Below are 20,178 nucleotides of genomic sequence, written 5' to 3'. Positions count from 1 at the left end.
GACCATCTCGATTCAAATTGATCGAACCTACAATTAAATCCATGCTGGATTTTCTTCAGCAAATGGGATCCTATTTAATGGACAATGGTGAATGGTTATCCCTTTCTTGCTTACAAGTCAAATTTCTATTTTATTTCTCTTGATTACGCTATGTTCCTTGAAAACTCCGACGTCATTGACACCAGTAACGAACTTCGTTACTTCAGCCTATTTGATCTTATCTAAGTTTACTCAATTAAATCTAGGGCGTATTTTAAATTTGCAAGATTAGATGGCCGTGATTGGATTCTCAAGAAACGTTATTGTGAAATACTCTATACTAGTTTTATAAAATTTTTAAAAAATATACTTTTATAATAAATTGCTCTAAATAATAGCTTAATTTGGTCACAATTTCACTATTTTAAAATAAAATAACTCAATAAAAGTATAACGTTTGAAGTAAAGTCTGTCAAAATGGTAAAAAAATAATGTCAATACTCATATAAATATGATTCAATTTTAACGGATTAAATTAAAGTATCATCTAGAGTAATTATTATTGTTGCAAGCTTAATGAAGTGAATTTTGAATTTTGAATATAAAAGACAAATTTAAATTTTGAAATGTTAAAATATTTTTGCAACGTGAGTAAAAATGAACATTAATAATTCAAATTTTAAAAAATTATCGATACTTATATATTCAAAATTCCAAACAAACATACGAAGTTAAGTTTTATAAGTCAAATATGTGACACACATGTCGTAAGTTTGCATTTACAAGCAATTACTGAACTTCATTTGCAAATATTTAGAAGATATTAACCACTTACAAAATAAAAAAAGGAAATTAAGTTTTTCAGATTATTTTACTTATAAAAATAAATATTTCTTATAAAAAAAAATCATAACTATTTTTTTTAAGTGACCTTAGAAATCAATTTTCGTAGATATTCGTAAATTGTAACCTTAGGTGACTATGGTTAAAGATACAAAAAAGTTGTAAGCAAACTGGTTATTTGTGCTCCTGCGCCATTTTCACCCCAATTACAACTCTCCTGGTGTCTGCTCCGTCTATCAAATTTGTTTTGGTTATATTTCGCCACTTTTGCTATTTTGGTGCTCTACTGAAACTGCTATATCCAAGTTTCGAGCAGGTATATATGTTTTTGAATCAGAAATTAGTTCGTCTGTTTTATACCGAGGAAAGTTGTTTGTGCCCATGTCCTGTTTGTTGAAATTCCTCTTAGAAATCTTTATCTGTCATTGTATGTATCTTCTTTTTGGTGGTGAATTGATTTCATTTATGTCTTTTATCTGCATAAAGTTTGTGAAAATCGAACATTGAGATAGAATTGGTGAACCCCTTTTCCCATTTCTTTTGTTTCTTTAGGGTAAATGATTTGGAGGTGAGTGTGTTGTTTCTTGCAGGCAGAGGAATATAATGGACTGGGCATTTGTGCATAAAGTCTGGGAAAAATCGATTTCGAGCAATGTTGGTTCAGGTCTGTGAATGTAACATTGCTGAAGAAGAGTATGTGTTCTCTTTTTACTTTATCATGTATAATTCAGCTGAGATGGGTTCTGCCATTATCAGGTCAACCATTGAAGGCTGCTTTGCTTTTAAATTACGACCCTAATGCCCCTTCTCGACTGATGTCTACAATGTAAGGGAAAATGTGGAAATACCATTTATAGCTCTTACCTTTTCTGTTAATGAATGTCTTGAGGTAGCTAAACTGGTTATTTAGAACAATGCAATTGCTTTTTTCTAGTATAGTGTTTTTGCATAAGCATAATAAGTTCCTAACTTACGTGACTGTTGATCAAACCCTTTTGCCTCAGTTCAAATACCACTAGTACTTTGATAAAAGTGATCTTTTTGCTTCTTTTATTATAACAAATGGTCTTGCCCACTTCAGTATAAGCAACTTGACTCATCATTCTTGGGCTTTCTTTTTGATCATCTTTCCTTGAGACTTGAGATTTTATTGTAGTTTTAGAAGAGAAGCTGTACAATCATTCTCCTAGTTCTGATCCTGAAAGCCTACACATGGTAAAGATCTTGCTTTAGGGGTATCCACAACTAAATACTGAATAATCAAAGTTCAAGTGTCATTTTCTTGTCCTATACTTCAGAGTTGACAATCTTTGGGTGCAGTAAGTACTGGCTTTCTACGGGTCCTTTTCAATTAGTAAAAGATGTACTTATTGAGAGTAAGAAGAACCAGTATCCAAGCTTTGTACATTAACACTGATTGCTTTCTGCAAAAAAATGCTTTTGCAATTTTCGTTAAATCTGGACATATATGAACATCACAAGTGCTCTAAAAATAGGACAAGTACTCTGTATTTGTAGGAAGGTTCTTTCAGCTTTCAACTTTTATAGCTGCACTCAGAAGACAACTGATGATTTAGTCGTGAAGTAACATAAGAAACTTTACATAGTTTCCTCTGATATGGGACGAGAAGATCAGATAAGAAGCAAAAAAAGAAAAAGTTCTTTCTAGTGACTTTATAGTAGTGTCACTATGTGCAGAACTGTTTTTTTTTCCGCTTTGCTCTGTGCTTCTGGAAAATGGTGTAGGTTTAAAAAAGGCTTGTGTTTATGCATGTAGTGCAGAGCAAGAAGGTATAATGGCAGATCCAACCGAAATGTGTGAACTCATCAGCTTTATCAAGAGAAACAAACTGCAGAAGGAGAGCTTTGTCATTGGACAAAATCAATGTGAGTTTATTGCGTTTTACAAATAAAAATTAATCATGCTTGAACTTTGGGTTCTGGGAAGGATTTTATCTTTACTTGTCATCTGAACTGTGTGCCCATTTGTGGTTTTCCAAAATTCTGAAACTTGGAGCTGGCACTTTGGTCTAAATGTGTAGAGATATTGATGGGGTGTCTACATTCATGTTCGTACTTTGCCTCTTGCACGTGTGATATTCAGGAGTAAATGCAATATACCTATCTTTTCTTAATAATAGTGCTTGTGGTGGGCTGCTTATAGGGTTTGCAGCATTCTCTCTGCACTCAGTCGTAATGCCAAGCAAAACACCAACTGTCACGCGTGGAACTTTTTTATTCTTATTGTTATTGCAGTTCTTTGGAAAGGATTACTAAAATCAGAACTATCTGACTATCTCAAAAAAAGATTAAGAACAGCCCTTTGTTTTCTTGAAAATAAACAACCCTTAAAGTCTAGCTTTGTCATTTTTGTCGACAGATCTTGTAACATCAATTCATGAGAGTTGGTTCTGTGCAAGAAGCATGAATACTTCAAAACCTGCTGGTGAAGGTGCTATTCTGATGCAGACAGGGGCATTCTTCTTGATTGGATTGTAAGTATTTCCATACTTAGGTTACAGTAATCCAATCTACTCCCACCATTGCATTAGACCCAAAGTAATGATAATGCATGTATAATCCTGGCCAAATCCTAGTCTGTATACTAGAAGTCACATTGTCTTGGAAACAAAGTGGGAAGAGCTAGTATACCAGGTAGTATTTCCAATATTCATGGGGTAATTCAGCACAACTATCTATGGTGTAGTGACTAATTGAAATGCATTGGAGCATACCATGATTCTTTCGATTTTGATGCGTGAAAGAAGATACTTGTTAATTATTGACAAAGTTTCTGTGTAGGACTTGGTATATCTTAAAGAAATGCATTTATAAATAACAAGAAGATCCTTCAAATTCTTCTTTTGATTGTAAGAGTCTATCAAATTACCTCAGAGCTCTTTGTTGATCATTTATTAAATTCATTCAAGATGTTCATAAGTTTAAGGTCTTTGTAGAATCAATTTTTTGGTCTTCTCTTACATGTATATTCGGATAGTTGTCCCTCTTTAATCTTTCTCAGTACTTCTAATATTTTATTGGCGCTCTTTTACTCACATTTTAAAAGAAGTATAAAGTTAACTAAATGCGACGGTATAAATTCTCACAAAGATACTAGTTTGGTTCCATTGGTTTCTCCATTCTCTCTTGGTTCGCAACTCTCCTTCGAGGTAAGCAATTGTTCACTGTTTTGATCTCGAAAGGCCTACAAAATATGCCCAAATTTCCTATTATCCCGTTCCCTTGTTGTCGGGTTATATCCCTCTTTCTACTTATCAAAAAATAAATAAAAAATCCCTCTTTCGTCATTCATCAGTGGCACTCTGAGGCATTGGTGTTCATTAAGTTGGATGGTAGTTGGAGCTTATTCTTTTCCTTCTATGGTTATGTTTGAATTTAACCGGGCATGTCTGGTTTAGGATTGGATTCGGATGTGTAGGTCTCAGGAAAATTATCCAATCCTAAGGGTATGGGTTCGAGTCACCAAGGAAGCAAAAAAGGTGGGAGTTGATGCCCTTCATCTCAACTAGCTAGACGATGACATTTCTCTATTATCCTTTGCTACTTATCGATGATGCTTTTTGGTATAGGGTTAAAAAAAATTGTTGCACTTCTCAACTAGCTAGACGATGACATTTCTCTATTATCCTTTGCTACTCATTGATGATGCTTTTTGGTATAGGAAGGATTTTACGTTGTTTGGATTCTTTAAAACTAAAATAAATTGTGTCTTAACTACATTAGTTTTGAGTCTTTTTCTATTGAGTTTAAAGCACTTATTAGGTCTAGTTAATGAGGGTCTTATGTGCTCAGGTCCAAAATCAAAGTTTGCTCTTGAAGTCTGTCATGCCCCATTTAAACAGAAAACTTGCAGCCTGCACAGTTTTGTAGTGACTAGTCTAAACATGCTTACTTGAAATTGGGATTTGACTCATTGGAACCATGAAATTTACTTGATTATACAGGTATGATGGCTCGATTGGTTCAGCATCCCGTGCAATGGTAGTTCTTGATCAGTTTTCATGGCAACTTAATCGAAGAAATCATTGATTGCTTCTTATTTATGTCATGTTACATAGATCCATGGTCTTTGCATCTCAATGGATAGGTTTTTTTTTGTTAAATCAGTATTTCTTGAGCTGCAAGGTTGTATCACCTCAACTAGTTCATGTGTTCATGGCATTTGTGATTTAACAGACATTAAAATTATATGATGATGGTACAATCCCATTAATTCAAAGTTGTTATCTTCCCTATATCGCAATCCCCATCTATAAAATCTCATAGAAAGACATAAATTTATATGTTGTAAACTAATTATGTGACTGGCTTTAAGCTTAACCACATGTTTTATCACAAGGATAAGGGCAATCAATCTGTCGAAACTGATTTCTCTCCAGAACCCAATCTCCTACTGCTTCAGCTATTGTCTGTAACAAAGAAAAACGAGTAGTTTACGCTTTAGTACAAATTGAACAAAATTATATAGGTAAACAAACAAATTTTTTTTCCCCTAAAAACTTGTCCAAAGAAACCATAAATCTATTAATTAGCTTTACCTTGTTGAGTAATCTAGGTGAATTGAGACCAAACCAAGTAGCTTGTTTTTGAGTTTGGCAATGTGTAAAGCAAGAGTTGATGTAATATCCTCTTGTTGAAGAAGACCCTAGACCTTCCAATGCCTTTAAAAAGTCCAATCTGAAACCTAAAATAATTGTTCAAAAGTTAGTCCAAAACAAAATATGATACACTCAATAATTGTTTAGAAGAACGGTTGATTGTCCTCGTGTAATCTATAGGTCATAGGTTTGGGTCGTTAAAAAACCATTAGGACAGACTCACTACACCACACAAGATGTGATGTGGCCCTTCTCCAAACTATTATCGCGGGATGCTTCGTTCACTAGGCTATCTAGAGATAAATAAGTAAATAACAAATCGAAAAAATCATTGACCTTGAAGAACTTTGAGCTGATCTGCTGTACAAGTTTTTATATTAGCTCCACAGCTCTTCCATGCACCCTTAGGATCAGTACCAGGTGGCACCAAAATGTTCCTTACCTTAATTTAAAGTAAATATATATAAAATCCAGGGCAAAAAAAATCTAATAATATGTGAAGGAAAAAATGGAAAAAAATAATGTGAAACAAATATGAAAAATACAATAAACTGACCTGCCAATTATCATATGCTGCATTTATAATGAAAAGTGGCGTTTGAATTTGTTGAGCCACATTTTGAGGGAAAAAACACTGCACCATTTAAATTAAAAAAATATCTTAGATATGGAATTTCATTAATTTGTTTAATAATTCGTAATATATGTAATTACCTTGAGGAATTAATCTCCAAAATTTAAAATCAATATTGGTAAAATTGGTTATTGCCACAAAGGAATTAGCTAACAAGATCCTATAATGTTATTGGACGAAAAATTAGTTCTTGATATTATGTTTTTCATGACAAGGAACCAATATAGCTACCCTTATTGTAGGAGAGATAATTATAAGTTTCGTACGAAGAACTTGATCAAAAAAAGATGCAGGGATTTAAACTTAAGAACCCTCATTTGAGAGATTCCCTACTCAACTAACTCGACTATCCTACAAATATTAGTTCTTAATATATATTATCTTACACTTACCAAACCTGGTTCCAACTTTGAAGTACACGACGGAGGCAAATTCTTTACAGAGCCCTAAAACTCGAAATATAAAATAAAATATAAGAGCAAAAAATAAGCTTTCCAAAATTATAGACCATGAAAAAGTGGAGAAATTAGACATACATGTAAAGTGACAACATCTTTGTAGAATTGTTGAATAAATAGTTCCCCTGAAATATCCTCACTAGAATATATACAGATTAAGATTAATCTGTTAATAATATGAAGAATTAAATCGATAAAAGTAGGAGTAATAACTATGAACATAAATTTCGAGAATTTAATTACCAAAAATAAAAAAATAAAGAAAAAAGAATACTTACATGTTAACAAAATAGCCAGCGTCGGAAAAACATTTAACTTTAACACTATTTGGTAATAAAATTCTAAAATTTTCACAATGCAAAATTGTTGTCAATCCTCCTGCTGAACATCCAGAGAGTATAGCCTACCATTATAACTATTAAGTCAATAACATTAAAAATAAAATATGTTTGTTTTAACTTTAGTATAAAGGTCGAATATTTTTCTTAAAGAATTTAAATGTGATCATACATACATTTTCAGATTTATTCATTCCTTGGGCCAATAATTCCTTCATAATAGCTTTGAATATTCTTGCCCCTCTATAATGAAGTCCAGTACCCTGTCAATTTTTGGATTTAGAAAACCAAAATTTTAATTATTATAATTACTAGTACTAATTAACAAATTAAGAGCTCTGAAGAATATACTAATGTAACTTACAGGATCAATTGCTTCAATATCTCCCGTAAAGGATCCTCCATCACAATATCTAACAAAAACTCTATTCCAATTGTAAAAATCTACAAAAAACACCATAGTTATATTAATGAAAGAGAATCTTATATTGTATATCCGTTCATCAAAATATTTTTTTTTGGTATATTAATGTATAATACATAACATCAACTCAATATAATTTTACGAATGAAATCTAAAAAGGATAAAAGGTACACAAATCATTTCACCTGCGAAGGAAAAAGCCTATTTTCAAAAGGTTATCTTTAATGTATAATTGTGTGACCAAATGTGTAACTTGCCCTTAATCAAACCAAGCTTGATATATACATTATAGGAAGGAAATCTTTATAGTTCAGTTATTTGGTTATTTTGTTATTTGAACTTTCACCATATCGATGATGGTTTAATTTTCATCTTGTAATCCCGCCCTCCAATTTCCCTTCTCCTATCCCCAATTAAATAAAATGTGAAATGAATAATAAAATTAAGTTAGAAGATTACCTGGATTAAATTTCTGTTCATTACTCAACATCCCAGAGAAATAAACTTGGTTTTCCATTTTTGCACTAGAGCCGTACTTGCTATTCTTCCTCATAAGACATTGTGCAACATTTTGGCACCATCCACCTCCCTTAAATATCCATAAATTTAACATTTGATTAATAATTAAGTTGCTGTTCTAAGATAGAAGAAATACGCAAAAATATGAGTGTGTTTGGTATGAAGAAAAAAAAAATAAAAAAATAATATATATATATATATATATATGTATTTTTTTTTTGATGTCTGGAAATCTTATTCTTTTGAAAAACAAGCTTATTGAAAATGAAGGAAATGACTAGGAAAATAAGTCGCATAAATGACAACCTAAAGTTTATTATTTTTACCCACCCTTACCATCATGCGCTTCAACTTCAAACCTCCACTCAAGTACTTAAGATATTAATTTTAGAAAATTTTACTAAATATCTAGATTTAGATATTTAGTCGTACCTTCAAAATCATCTTTATTTTTCACACACTCCCCATTCCTATTTGCCTTCGTAATATTTTGCTAATAATATATAAATATAATTCTCTTATAATAATATTTGTTTGTTTATGAAATCCACTTTCTAATAAATCATCTTCCTTGATTTAAAGTAAACTTTTATTTAATAAATCAATCTCAAGGATGGAGATTTGGTTTTGGAAAATATATACTTTTTTCCATTATTATTGAAATAAATTTCATATGAATAACTGAGTTTTAAAAATATCAAAACTAACCTCAATTGATATTACCCAATTATTTACTCCTGTACCTGATCCTCTATCAAGATGATATGCTGGTGGACTTCCATCCAAACAAACTATAACAAACACAACATTAGTTATAAATATACAAACAAATAAATATTTATACACACAATAGAGATGTTGTTAATAAATAATTCTAACACATAGATAGATAAATAGATAGATATATAACAATTGTTTGTGTCTTTATTCACCTGTATGTGTGTACATATAAAGAAATTGAGAAACATCATAGTGTTTTAAAATATTAGAATTTTTTAAATTTATTTTAAAACCAAAGTACAAACACATTAATTGAGAAACATTCTTCAGCCAAAGAAAATAAGAAGAAAAATGAAATGGAATTAAAAGAGAAAAAAGTGTTAAGAAAATTACCAGCTCCTTTTGCAACAGCAGTTTGAAGTATAGTGATATCAACAAGGGAACTTTCTATTGTAACAAAATTCAGCAAACAAATAAAAATGAACAAAAAATTGGTCATCATTTACTATTTTTAATTTCTCTTAATAGTAATATTGCCAATACACAAATATATATATAGAGAGAGTGTGTGTTTTTTTCAAAAAAAACGAACAAACTGATTTTATATACATCAAGTAATAAATCTTTGTTTGACCAAAAAATATCAAGTAATAAAGTGTGTTAAACTAAAGCCATAAATGGAATATTTGTGAATTGCGATTCTTGATAGTGAAATAAATGGGAAATGAATTCATGAAATATCAAAACAATCTCTTTATTCTCTTTTATTCGTTCACTGTTAATTTTTTTATTGTTCCTTTATAATTGTTATTTTTGACAAATCAAGAAAATAATAATATTTATTATCCATTATATCCTCAATTTAAAGGTAAAACCTTTTTAATGAGTAGAATGATTTTGAAATTTATCAATTAATTAAGACTAAAATAGTAAACTCATTATGTCAATTATTACTCCCTCAGTCCGCAATTATTTGACATGTATTATGTATACTAAAAATAAATGTCCAAGATTAATTATTAATTTAAATAATTAAGAAATAATTAGTCTTTTTTTCAATTCTGCCTTTAATAACTACTTCATTTTGTTTAATTGAAAAGTTATATAGATTTTTGATATTCCTGATATAGTAAGGTTATATTATTAAAATACGGGAGTATCAATTTAGATACTTTTGAAAAACCTTTAAAATATAGTGTTGACTTGTTTCAATCTTAATTATTAGGCAGATAAATCTATGATGCAAGTACCTGAAAACAAAAAATAAGCTGGAACAATGAAATTGACCGTTATTTAATTAAATTCTATATCAAATTTCTATCAACTAATAAAATTTTGAGCCAAAAATTGTTAAAGGACATTTTATAATTAAGTAGAAGGACATTTTATAATTAAGTAGAAGGACATTTTTCAACTATTTCTATTAAGTTAAAGATATTCTTGGCGTTTTCTGCGTTTAAATAAAGATAAAAACTTAAGTAAAAAGTTTTTACACTGAAATACTAATACAACAATTGACTGGGGATTGTAGTAACAAGAAAAGGACAATTATCTGACTATCCATCATGATTTTATTCATCAATCTGATTATTTGAATCTTTAACATAATCACATGGTTTAATGTTGGGTTTATTTGTTATTAGTACTGATTCAGACTCATTCAACATAAGCCTTTTCACCTACACAATCTCGTTACATAAAATTTCAAAAAGTTTAAAGTTGAATTATCGTAGAGCAAAAGTTAAAATCAATTAAGGTCTACATTTATTGAAAGAAAAAGAAAATATTAACGGCTTGATGTTTAGCTAATTGTTATTGTGAATTTAGATTTGTAACAAATTCATGCTCCATTTATGAGATTAATTATGAACTAATAATAACTTAAATGATGTGATTTGAAATTTCACATTTATTAGTACGTAATATCTCTAACTTTTTTTTCTTTTAAAATGAAGATGCATGCATTAGAGAGACAGAAGAGGAAAAAAATTAGAATGGACTAATATTTGACCAAATTGAAATACATTAAACTTTGATGTTAAACAAAACAATTAAAAACTTATGTACTAAAATCTAATGACTCAAAAGTGTAACACAAACACTTTCTTCAACTCCAACTTAGCTAATCTTCAACAACTATATACGTACCACCAAATAAGCAGGAGGTACAAGATATGCAAGCCTATAATTTGTTATAAAATTTCACCAACTTATAATTATAACTTGCAATCTCTAGCACAAGGGTAAGGGTCTTTATATTGAAACCCTGCTCTCTCAAAGTACCAATCCGCAACAGCTTCTGCAATTGTCTACACATGTAAAATGTTACGATAAATTAAATTTATTATGAAACTTATCGAAAATAAGAATGACAGACACATGATAGCAGTAATAAAAAAGAATGTGTATATTCAAACTTCATATGGCTAAAACAAATGAAACATTACCTTATTAAGTAACCTTGGAGAGGTAGCACTGAACCAATATGTTGGAAAACGCATATCACCATGAGAATAACAAGACGTGAGGAAATAACCCCTTGTACAACAAGAAGGTAGTTTGTTGAATGTCTTCAAAAACTTCACTCCAAAAGCTAAATTAAAACAAAACAAACTAATAAAAAAATTAAGGGAGAAGAAGAGTCATTATACATGTGTAACGTAATGTAATGTCGTATACATTAGTTAACCTTGAATAATTATACGTTGGTTAGATGTGCATCTACTTATGTTGTTGATGCAATTCGTCCAAGCATGTTGAGGATCAAGGTATAGAGGAACCAAAATGTTATTAATCTGGATCAATGTACAAAATATTAATTTCGTTTAAATTTATATTTATGGAAGCTAAGGAAAGAATTAAATCGAGAAAAATTAGCATTTTGTCTACTTGACCTGCCAGGAATCATAAATTGAATTGATTATGAAAAGTGGAGTCTGAATGTATGGAATAACATTCTGAGAGAAAAGGCACTGCACCATATATATCATCAATTAGGAAATGTATATATACATAATGTTATAATTAGAGTGAAATATTGTTTATACTACTTACTATAGTATATATAAAGAAAGAAATTGTTTTTGTTATAAAAGCTTAAGCTTTTACCAGACTTGGCTCCATTACAGACGTGCAAGCTGACGGCAAATTCTTAGTTAATCCCTAAGAACGGAAGAGGAAAAAGATTCATCATGGTATCTACTTCTTAAACATATCAAAATTACTAAAAAAAAAAGAAGAAGAAGAAGATGTGACTCACATGTAGGTTAACAATTTTTCGATACATCTCTTGAATATATGAAGTACCATAGATTGTCTTGCTGCATTATTATTAATCATGAACGAGCCAAGTAAATCGAATTTTCTTGAGATCATATATAAGAAGAGTGTGCTGACCTATTGATAAAAAAGGCAGCATCTGCGACGCATTTTACTTTAGCACTCTCTGGAAGGAGGCATTTAAACTTATCGCAGTTCAACATTGTTGCCAACCCTCCTGCTGATGTTCCCGTTAGAATTGCCTAAATATTCAAGATTTAGCCGAATATTTCTAGTAGAACATCTTTCACAATACGTGGAGAGATGGTTCACTAATAGTAGGATTTTTTATTTTTATTTTGGAAAAAAATAGTATGATATTATTAGGTAGTAATACATATTCTTACATTTTCAGCACTTTTCATTCCTTTGCTCCATAAATCTTCCATAATAGCCTTAAATATTCTTGCCCCTCTAAAGTACAACTTGTTCTCCTAACATTATTTGGAATATTTAATCAGAAAAAAATTACGAAACTAATAAATATATACACATGTAGTATATTTCTTACGGGGTGAACTTGTTCAACATCACTAGTGAAAGATGAACCGTCACAATACTTCACCTTCACCCTATTCCAATTATGAAACTCTACCAATTCCAACAATGTTTTGGAGTTAGAAGACGTGGGTTCAAATTTTTCATAAAATGCACACATATAAGTAATAGTGTGTATCACCTGGATTTTGTTTAGAAGTATTATGAAGTACACCCGCGAAAAAGTCGTGTTGTTTCATATGGTTGGAAGAACCTAAGGACGTAGTTGAACGATCAAGGCAATCTGGGATACTTCCGCACCAACTACCTCCCTGCGTACGAATATAAATTTTTTTTTATCCGCGATTAGCTAATTAGTTATGTTAAATATATGAAAATTAACTGAAAAGAAGAATTTAGTGACTAACTTCCAAGTAGATAATCCAACTGCGAAATCCTGTACCGTATCCTCTGTGAAGATGATATGCTGGTGGACTTCCATCGAGACATACTGGTTGACAAATTAAAACAAATGATTTGTATTTGTATAGTTTTCTTTGAGTAATTCAAATTACAAATTTAAGTATACTACCTGCACCTTGGGCAGTTGCGCTTTGGAGTCTTGTGATGTTAACGTACAAAAAATCATCTTTATTAGTGAGAACATGAGTTGCACAAAAAATTGCTAAAAAGGCTAGTAAAGCCAACACAAACGTTGTCATCCTACGGGAAACAAAAACAAGTGTAAATTATACTTAAAAGGGCTAAGGCATTAGGGATCATTACAAAATTTTCGAATTAAAATCAAGAAAATCTCAAATTATTAAAAGTGATGAACATTATATTGATCTTATATAGCTAGCTCAATAAATTAAAAACCATGTACCTCAAACCAAATTACAATTTAGGCAATTAAATGATATCCAACAATTCACATTGTAATCACAAAAACTGCAATATCTCTCATTTGCAATGAGTGAAACCAAAAATGAGAAAGATGTGGTCAAGCACCCAACACATACAAAGGGCTCGAAATTGATGATCTTACTCAACACATATTTTTTTTTTTGATAATCTTACTTGATTTCACTCATTGAAGATTTTATCTACAAAAGAAGATCAACGAGGATACTCACATATCCACTATATGTATGGACTTGAAAGTATGTGCATATAATCACACACTATTTTTTTTAATACTTAATAGATATATAAAAGGAGAATCTCTTTTTGCTTGGAAACCCAATTAAAGGTATAACATGAAAGGTGAAGACAAAAATAAATATGCCAAAAATTGAATTATGGCAACAAAGAGAACAAAGTAACCTTGATGAAGTTAATAAAACATAGAATGTGAAAATATATACCTTATGACAAGCCCAATGACGATTTTCATTTCAAAAATAGAGAACTCCAGTACTTATGATACTAATCAAAACACTCCTTTATAAACGAATGATCACCCCAATTATCTCTTTAATTTTCTGCATTATATAATTTTCAAGAAGAAAAAAAGATTGAACAATTAGAGTTGTTGATAGTAAAAGAATTGGATAAAGAATCATTTATATTTTTGTCTTTTTGACATTTTATCAAATTATGAAAGCAAATACAAAATGATATGATGAATGATCAACAAAAGAAATAAAGAGCAAAATATCTTTAGAGTTAAGTTACTATGAAGAGAAAGTTTCTTATGAATTATAGAGGTACATAGCATTTGGGTAATATGAAGAAACATGAACGATATTAATTATTAGAATATTTTCCCCATATTAATGCTGACTTTATTAATGTCCCGTTTGAAATTATTGAGTGAATAGGGACCAAACAAATGATTCATCTATACAAGATACTTTTCAAACCTTAATTAAAATATGATAAATAAATAATGTATGTATTTTTATTTGTTAACACAAGCATTACCAAAAAGGGTAATGCATTTGTCCTCCTCTTGGAATTCTAGAATCTTTCCATATTTATTTTCTTTCTTCTTTTATTATTATATATATGGGAAAAGGGTCTAACATCAAAATCAATAGACTAAGTGAAAAGAATTCAATGAACTTTTTAACCTTATTATATACTCAAATTAAAGGTGCGCTAGATATAAAAAGAACTATGACAAATTTGAGGTGGCTGAACAAATTTAATTTGCGAAAATGAATAATTAAAAGGTAAAATGTTTAATTTTGACATACTGGTCAAGGAAAAATAAAACAGAGAGAGCAACAATTGAATGAAGAGAAATCAAATGATTTATTCATCTGAATATAATTAAGAGTTTTTTCACCTCTTAATTAAAATTAATGAATGATTCATCTATACCGTGTGTTACATATCTAAATTCGATTAATTGCACGCACTCTCTCTATATATATATCTGAAACACTTGTTAATGGTGACTACAGTCTGAAAATACTAAATAGAGTGTTTATCAATCGCATACGTTAAAAGCAATGCATACATAGTAATAAAAGATCCATTCAACGCTCTAATTGATTCTCCAAGTATATAGTCTTTCTAACGTTCTAATTAATTCTCTAATTAAGTGTCAGAAATATATCATATATGAATTAACGTCCTAAGAAAACTCCATATCGAAACTCTATCACAAAGGTTTTTCTATGAGTTTTTCATCCTACAAAAACAAGTTTAAATTTTACCTAAGCCATTATTCTTTTCTTTTATGTATATTTCCCATCAAAAAAATATAAAAACCTTTTTAACGCTACTATAAAGTATTGGCGTTCATGAAAACTATTTATCCTAGAAGTAATTATTTTCGTTTTAATCAAAAAGTAATTTCAAAAGTGATCATCATAATTACCGGTAAAATGGTATATATGTACCTATACTAGCGTAGCCGCATATAGTCTAGAGTGCTCAATTCGATATTATTTATCAAAAAATTATACTATGTATGTAATAAATTATACGAAACATATTGTTATTCATATATTGTACTTGAATGCACACGTGATAGATAAGAGCAATGGTAAGTGCTTCAACAATTGTACATTGTAGGGAATATGAATTTGAAGAACCATAATTAACTTTAATTTATCAATGAATTGCATACACAGTAATGAAGTAAATAAGAATAATAAGAGTTGCCAAGTGTTGAAATGAGTTTTTATTTTGATGATTAACGAACAAATGTCACTAGAACATAAACAACCTTTAACAATCGGAATTTGGTTCCTAAATTGGGTGCTTAGTCACTTTTTTTGCCTCTGTAGCATTGTCAAAGTTAAATTTGACTATAATAATATTAATGTAGTAACTTAATATTAAGGAAAAATGTAAGTCTAAACCATACATTATTATGCTATAAAAAAAAAAGTAATTAGCAAGATTTTTTTTTAAAGCAACAAGCAAAATGAAATGCACTCACAAAGAAGAACATTTTTCACAAAACTTGAAATGTAATTTCAGTGAGGATATGCTTAAGAGGAAAAACGTGTGCTGCTAAAATAATTTCATGAATAAATATTAAGCGAGCAGGGTATTAGTAGGGTCATTTTTACATTAAAAATTTAATATTATTTTAACTAATACCATTTCGAATTTACAATATTAATAACATTTGTAAATATTCATTTTTCACTTAAAAGGAAAAGATTTATTATTGTAAAGGACTATAAGGTAGTAGAAGGGGCATTTTTGGAATTACGATTTATTAGGCAGCCTTTTCTTTTTTTCTCTTATTACTTTTACTCTTTTTGTTATATAACTAATTTTGGATTAAAATGTTAAAATTATTTTAATGAACACAATGAACCATCACTTTAAATTCATAATGTTAATAACATTTGTGAGTATTCGTCTACATTTAATGAAATAATTTGTTATAAGATACATATACATTACTTATTTCAAAAAGTGTTGTTCAAATCGAGAAATTTGAGTAACAAAACTCTAGATATTTTTCATTAGAATAAGTATCTCTATTGATAGCTGATTAAGAGCTACAAAATTATATAGAAGCGAATATAATATTCAAATTTCATTCATTAATAATTAGTTTTACAAAGCACTATTTAACGATCCTTAGCTAAGGATATGGATCGATATATTGATGATTTTCGATTCGGTCAAAGAACCAATGACCCACCACTTCTGCTATTGTCTGTGTAATAAATAAAATGTTAGAAATAAAAATCAAATAGACAAATAAAACAAAAATAAAAAATTACTACCTTATTATATAGGGAAAATTGTATATAATAGCAAACAAATAACCTAAAACAAATGGAATAGCTAGGGTTTGATTTAATTGTGCTCCATAGCAAACGGTAGCTAAAATTCGCCAGCGTCTCTCTCCCAGAGATCTCACTCGCCACTCTCCATTCTCGCTCGCCTCTCTCGCTTTATACACAGAAGTGTATAATTCTGTTTCTGTTTTGTATAAAGCGAGAGAAAATTGTATATACACATGCAAAAATATATATATTCGTGTTACACACTTAATTATACAATTTGCAAACATTTTACATCAAATATTGCAGAGAAAAAGGTCAACGAATTATACAATTACGAATTATACAATTGCAGTGAAATACAATTTTCTCTAGCTTTATACAACAGAAGTGTATATATTGTGTTTCTGTTTTTGTATAAAGCGAGAGAAAAACATATATCTTCTTGCTATACACTTAATATTGCAGCGAAATAGGCAGTGAATTATACAATTGTGCATTATACAATTGCAGTGAAATAGGATAGCGAATTATACAATTGCAGCGAAATAGGCCAGCGAATTATACAATTTAGGCCAGCGAATTGTACACTTGTATATGCATAGCGAATTATACAGTTTTATGTTTGCTATGGAGTGCAATTATGCAAAGTTTGCTATAGCATACAAATATGAATTTTTTGTTTGCTATATGTGAAAGTTGCCTATTATATATTGTTGGACCGGAAGTATCGAACCAATACTTGTCCCATATAATATCTTGATGTATGTGACAAGAGGTGATAAAACAACCTCTTAAACTTAAAAAAAGATTTATTGATCATTCTGGTTCACCAAAATTTTGTAATTTTTATTTAAATGTATATATATGAAATATTCGTTAATATTTGACTGTAAATTATACAACAATTGAAAAGCAATATGGGAATCGAAAAAAGTTTAACATTATCAATAGTGTTGGATAAAAGTATAACTATTAGCTAGATTGTGATTTCAAATTGAAAATACGTCATAATTCAAAGTTGAGGGGAAAAATAAAGAATATAATTTACTTTATGAATGTTAATTTGTCCCGCAAGATAATTCAAAATATCTTTTGATCTCCATTTTATTACAATGTTATATATAAATAGGCCACTAACGATATAATGTTAAGAAAATTATGAATTTTGTATTTTTCAACTTCTTCAGAAATAATAACAAAGAAGTGAAGGATTAATGTACGTAAATACTTAACAATCGAATACTATATTAAAAATAAATAAATAGTTAAGTCTAAGTGTGATTACTCTAATTAATTCAGCAAATTGGAAGAACGGTTGAAATTTGGAAAGGTGAAAGGGTCAATTTAACAATGAATTTAATGATTATTTAACTAAAACACAAGCCCACCAAATCATAGGGAATAATGAAAACTCACATGTTGATGAAAAAACATGCACTTGCGACGCATTTAATCTTTACATAATCATTTGAAAAGAGAGCCTTGAATTTATCGCCGTTTAAGATCGTGGCTAATCCCACCGCAGATGATCCAGTTAGGATTGCCTAAAATAAATTGCAATTTTATTTTGAATTAAAATAATAGAAATTATTATCATCATTACTATTTCATCTTTAAAAAGAGCAAGATTTTAACACCAACATGATATATTGCCTGAATAGAAATTGTATCCATAAAAGTACAACCAATTCAATAATTTCAGTGTTGAACAAGCTAATTCATTCAGAAATTCACATCAAATAAAAAAGCATTTAAAGTATACAATGTTAAGATCAGTGAAAGTGAAAGAGGAAAAATTATATTGAATGAATGAAATCTGTTACAAGCTATTCATTTATACAAGAAAGGGAAAATACTAAAAATGTTGTTAATAACTAACTAATAGTGACTCATAGTTTGTTAATTTATTCTAACTAACTTCTAATTATAAATTAACATCTGTACATTTAACTAGTTGCTCAACATCCTCCCTCAAGCTAGGAGTATGAAAAATATTCTTCATTCCTAGCTTGGTAAGCAAATACGTGTGTTGTAGATGAGTGAGTCCCTTAGTGAATAAATTTTGCTGGTTGTTCTGTTGTCTTCAGGTACAAAGGTTGAACCATTCCCAATTGTACCTTTTCTCTTATGAAATGACAATCAATGTCTATGTGTTTGGTTCGTTTATGGAAAACTGGATTGGATGCAATTTGTATGGCAGATTTGCTGTCACTATATATAGGCACTGGCAACTTTAGTTCCACCCCTAACTCCTTAAAGAGACCAACCAGCCATATAATTTCTGTAACTGTTGAAGCCAAACTCCTATACTCGGATTGAGATGAGCTTATTGAAATCGTGTCCTGCTTCTTTGACTTTCATGAGATCAAAGAACCTCCATATGTAACCATGTAGCCAGTGATTGATTTTGTGTTGTTTGGACATGCAACCCAATCTGCATCACAGTATGCAATTAACTGGTTATTTGTGTTAACTGTCATAAGAATTCCTAATCCTGGTGCTTGTTTGACATATCTTACTACCCTCATTGCTGCTTCCATATGACATGTCTTAGGGCTATGCATGAATTGACTTAGGAGCTGCACTGCAAAAGTTATGTCTGGTCTTGTTATTGTTAAGTAAAGCAATCTTCCCACCAATTTCTGATACACACTAGGATCATCCAGCACCCTATCATCTTCATTATCAGTAGGAAAATGTAAGTCAAACTCTGTAGTTGTGAGCTTTTGATTCAGCTCAATAGGAGTTCGAACTGTCTTTGAGTTAGATAATTCAATGTCAGAGATTAGCTCAAGACAATATTTTCTTTGATGCATAAGAATCCCTGAATCATTTCTGGCAAACTCTATTCCCAAAAAATATCTCAATTCATCCAAGTCTTTCATCTTGAACCTGTCTTTGAGAATACTTTTTGCCTCCAATATCAACTTGTGATCATTCCTTGTAACAAGCAAGTCATCAACATAGATTAACACCATCACTAAACTTGTCCTTTGTGCTTGGTGAATAATGAGTAGTCATAATGACTCTGCTGAAAACCAGAGTCAATTAGAGCTGAGGTTAGTTTAATATTCCATTGTCTGCTAGCCTATTTGAGTCCATAGAGTGACTTGATGAGCTTGCATACTATCCCTTTCTCCCCTCTGTGAACAAATCCCCGAGGAAGTTTCATGTATACTTCTTCATTCAAATCACCTTGAAGAAATGCATTGAATACATCCATCTGATGTATTTGCCAATGATGTGCAACAGCCAAACTGATGACCACCCTAACAGTTACCATTTTTGTTACAGGTGAGAAAGTCTCCTGATAATTCAACCCTTCTTTTTTATTATAACCCTTGGCTAGTAACCTAGCTTTGAACCTATCATCCTCACCATCAGCCTTATACTTTATTTTGTACACCCATTTACACCCTATGGCCCTCTTGTCCTTAGGCAACTCAACAAGTTCCCATGTCTGATTAGTTTCCAGTGCTTGTATTTCATCTTGCATAGCTCGAATCCACCTAGAATCCTGTAGGGCCTCCTTATATGAAAGGGGTTGCCTTTCCTGGGAGAACTTAGTCAAATAACTCCTATAAGCTGGTGAGATGCTTTGATAGTCGATTACATTAGCAATGGAATGAGGGCAATTTCCAGAA

General features: G+C 30.4%; 4 protein-coding genes across 5 annotated transcripts; 1 reads left to right on the top strand and 3 right to left on the bottom strand.

The window, feature by feature from the left end:
• The first annotated feature begins 913 nt into the window (after nucleotides 1-913).
• On the top strand, nucleotides 914-5,062 carry LOC107027072. Of its 2 annotated transcripts, XM_015228239.2 has the most exons (6): nucleotides 920-1,138; nucleotides 1,413-1,486; nucleotides 1,579-1,648; nucleotides 2,600-2,709; nucleotides 3,203-3,317; nucleotides 4,788-5,062. In XM_015228239.2, the coding sequence occupies exons 2-6, from the start codon at nucleotides 1,426-1,428 to the stop codon at nucleotides 4,870-4,872; spliced, it is 441 nt and encodes a 146-aa protein (XP_015083725.1). In that variant the 5' UTR covers nucleotides 920-1,138; nucleotides 1,413-1,425; the 3' UTR covers nucleotides 4,873-5,062. The 2 variants fall into 2 exon arrangements, with proteins under 2 accessions (XP_015083726.1, XP_015083725.1); XM_015228240.2 differs by lacking the exon at nucleotides 1,579-1,648 and having other exon boundaries at nucleotides 914-1,138; nucleotides 2,605-2,709.
• Nucleotides 4,903-7,884, bottom strand: LOC107028149 (pectin acetylesterase 8-like). The gene is given in 9 exon segments (XM_027918828.1): nucleotides 4,903-5,527; nucleotides 5,778-5,883; nucleotides 5,998-6,075; nucleotides 6,468-6,521; nucleotides 6,612-6,672; nucleotides 6,812-6,936; nucleotides 7,048-7,134; nucleotides 7,236-7,315; nucleotides 7,755-7,884. Coding segments are annotated over 9 exon segments (1,053 nt in total). The 5' UTR covers nucleotides 7,849-7,884; the 3' UTR covers nucleotides 4,903-5,159.
• Nucleotides 7,885-10,578: 2,694 nt separating this feature from the next.
• On the bottom strand, nucleotides 10,579-13,051 carry LOC107027824 (pectin acetylesterase 8-like). Its single transcript, XM_015228884.2, has 12 exons — nucleotides 12,922-13,051; nucleotides 12,758-12,840; nucleotides 12,532-12,661; nucleotides 12,364-12,443; nucleotides 12,200-12,286; nucleotides 11,931-12,055; nucleotides 11,794-11,854; nucleotides 11,643-11,696; nucleotides 11,429-11,506; nucleotides 11,224-11,329; nucleotides 10,982-11,127; nucleotides 10,579-10,843 (listed from the first exon to the last, which is right to left on the bottom strand). Exons 1-12 carry the CDS (start codon nucleotides 13,049-13,051, stop codon nucleotides 10,751-10,753), a joined length of 1,173 nt encoding a protein of 390 aa, XP_015084370.1. The 3' UTR covers nucleotides 10,579-10,750.
• A 5,840-nt stretch (nucleotides 13,052-18,891) lies between these two features.
• Nucleotides 18,892-19,512, bottom strand: LOC107027823 (uncharacterized mitochondrial protein AtMg00810-like). Its single transcript, XM_015228883.1, has one exon. It carries the CDS (start codon nucleotides 19,510-19,512, stop codon nucleotides 18,892-18,894), a length of 621 nt encoding a protein of 206 aa, XP_015084369.1.
• Between the last annotated feature and the right edge of the window lie 666 nt (nucleotides 19,513-20,178).

Source organism: Solanum pennellii, chromosome 8 (assembly GCF_001406875.1).
Source record: "Solanum pennellii chromosome 8, SPENNV200".
NCBI classification, from domain to species: domain Eukaryota; kingdom Viridiplantae; phylum Streptophyta; class Magnoliopsida; order Solanales; family Solanaceae; genus Solanum; species Solanum pennellii.
Note: the sequence above shows the minus strand (reverse complement) of the source record. Positions and strands in the feature narration are given on the sequence as shown.

Coding starts and splice junctions, on each gene's coding strand:
- LOC107027072 (XM_015228239.2), top strand. CDS start 1,426: ATGGACTGGGCATTTGTGCATAAAGTCTGGGAAAAATCGATTTCGAGC. Junction 2,710..3,202: donor TGTCATTGGACAAAATCAAT/GTGAGTTTATTG, acceptor TTTTGTCGACAG/ATCTTGTAACATCAATTCAT. Junction 3,318..4,787: donor GCATTCTTCTTGATTGGATT/GTAAGTATTTCC, acceptor TTGATTATACAG/GTATGATGGCTCGATTGGTT.
- LOC107027824 (XM_015228884.2), bottom strand. CDS start 13,051: ATGACAACGTTTGTGTTGGCTTTACTAGCCTTTTTAGCAATTTTTTGT. Junction 12,841..12,921: donor CGCAACTGCCCAAGGTGCAG/GTAGTATACTTA, acceptor TTTGTCAACCAG/TATGTCTCGATGGAAGTCCA. Junction 12,662..12,757: donor GTTGGATTATCTACTTGGAA/GTTAGTCACTAA, acceptor ATTCGTACGCAG/GGAGGTAGTTGGTGCGGAAG.
- LOC107027823 (XM_015228883.1), bottom strand. CDS start 19,512: ATGGTGTTAATCTATGTTGATGACTTGCTTGTTACAAGGAATGATCAC.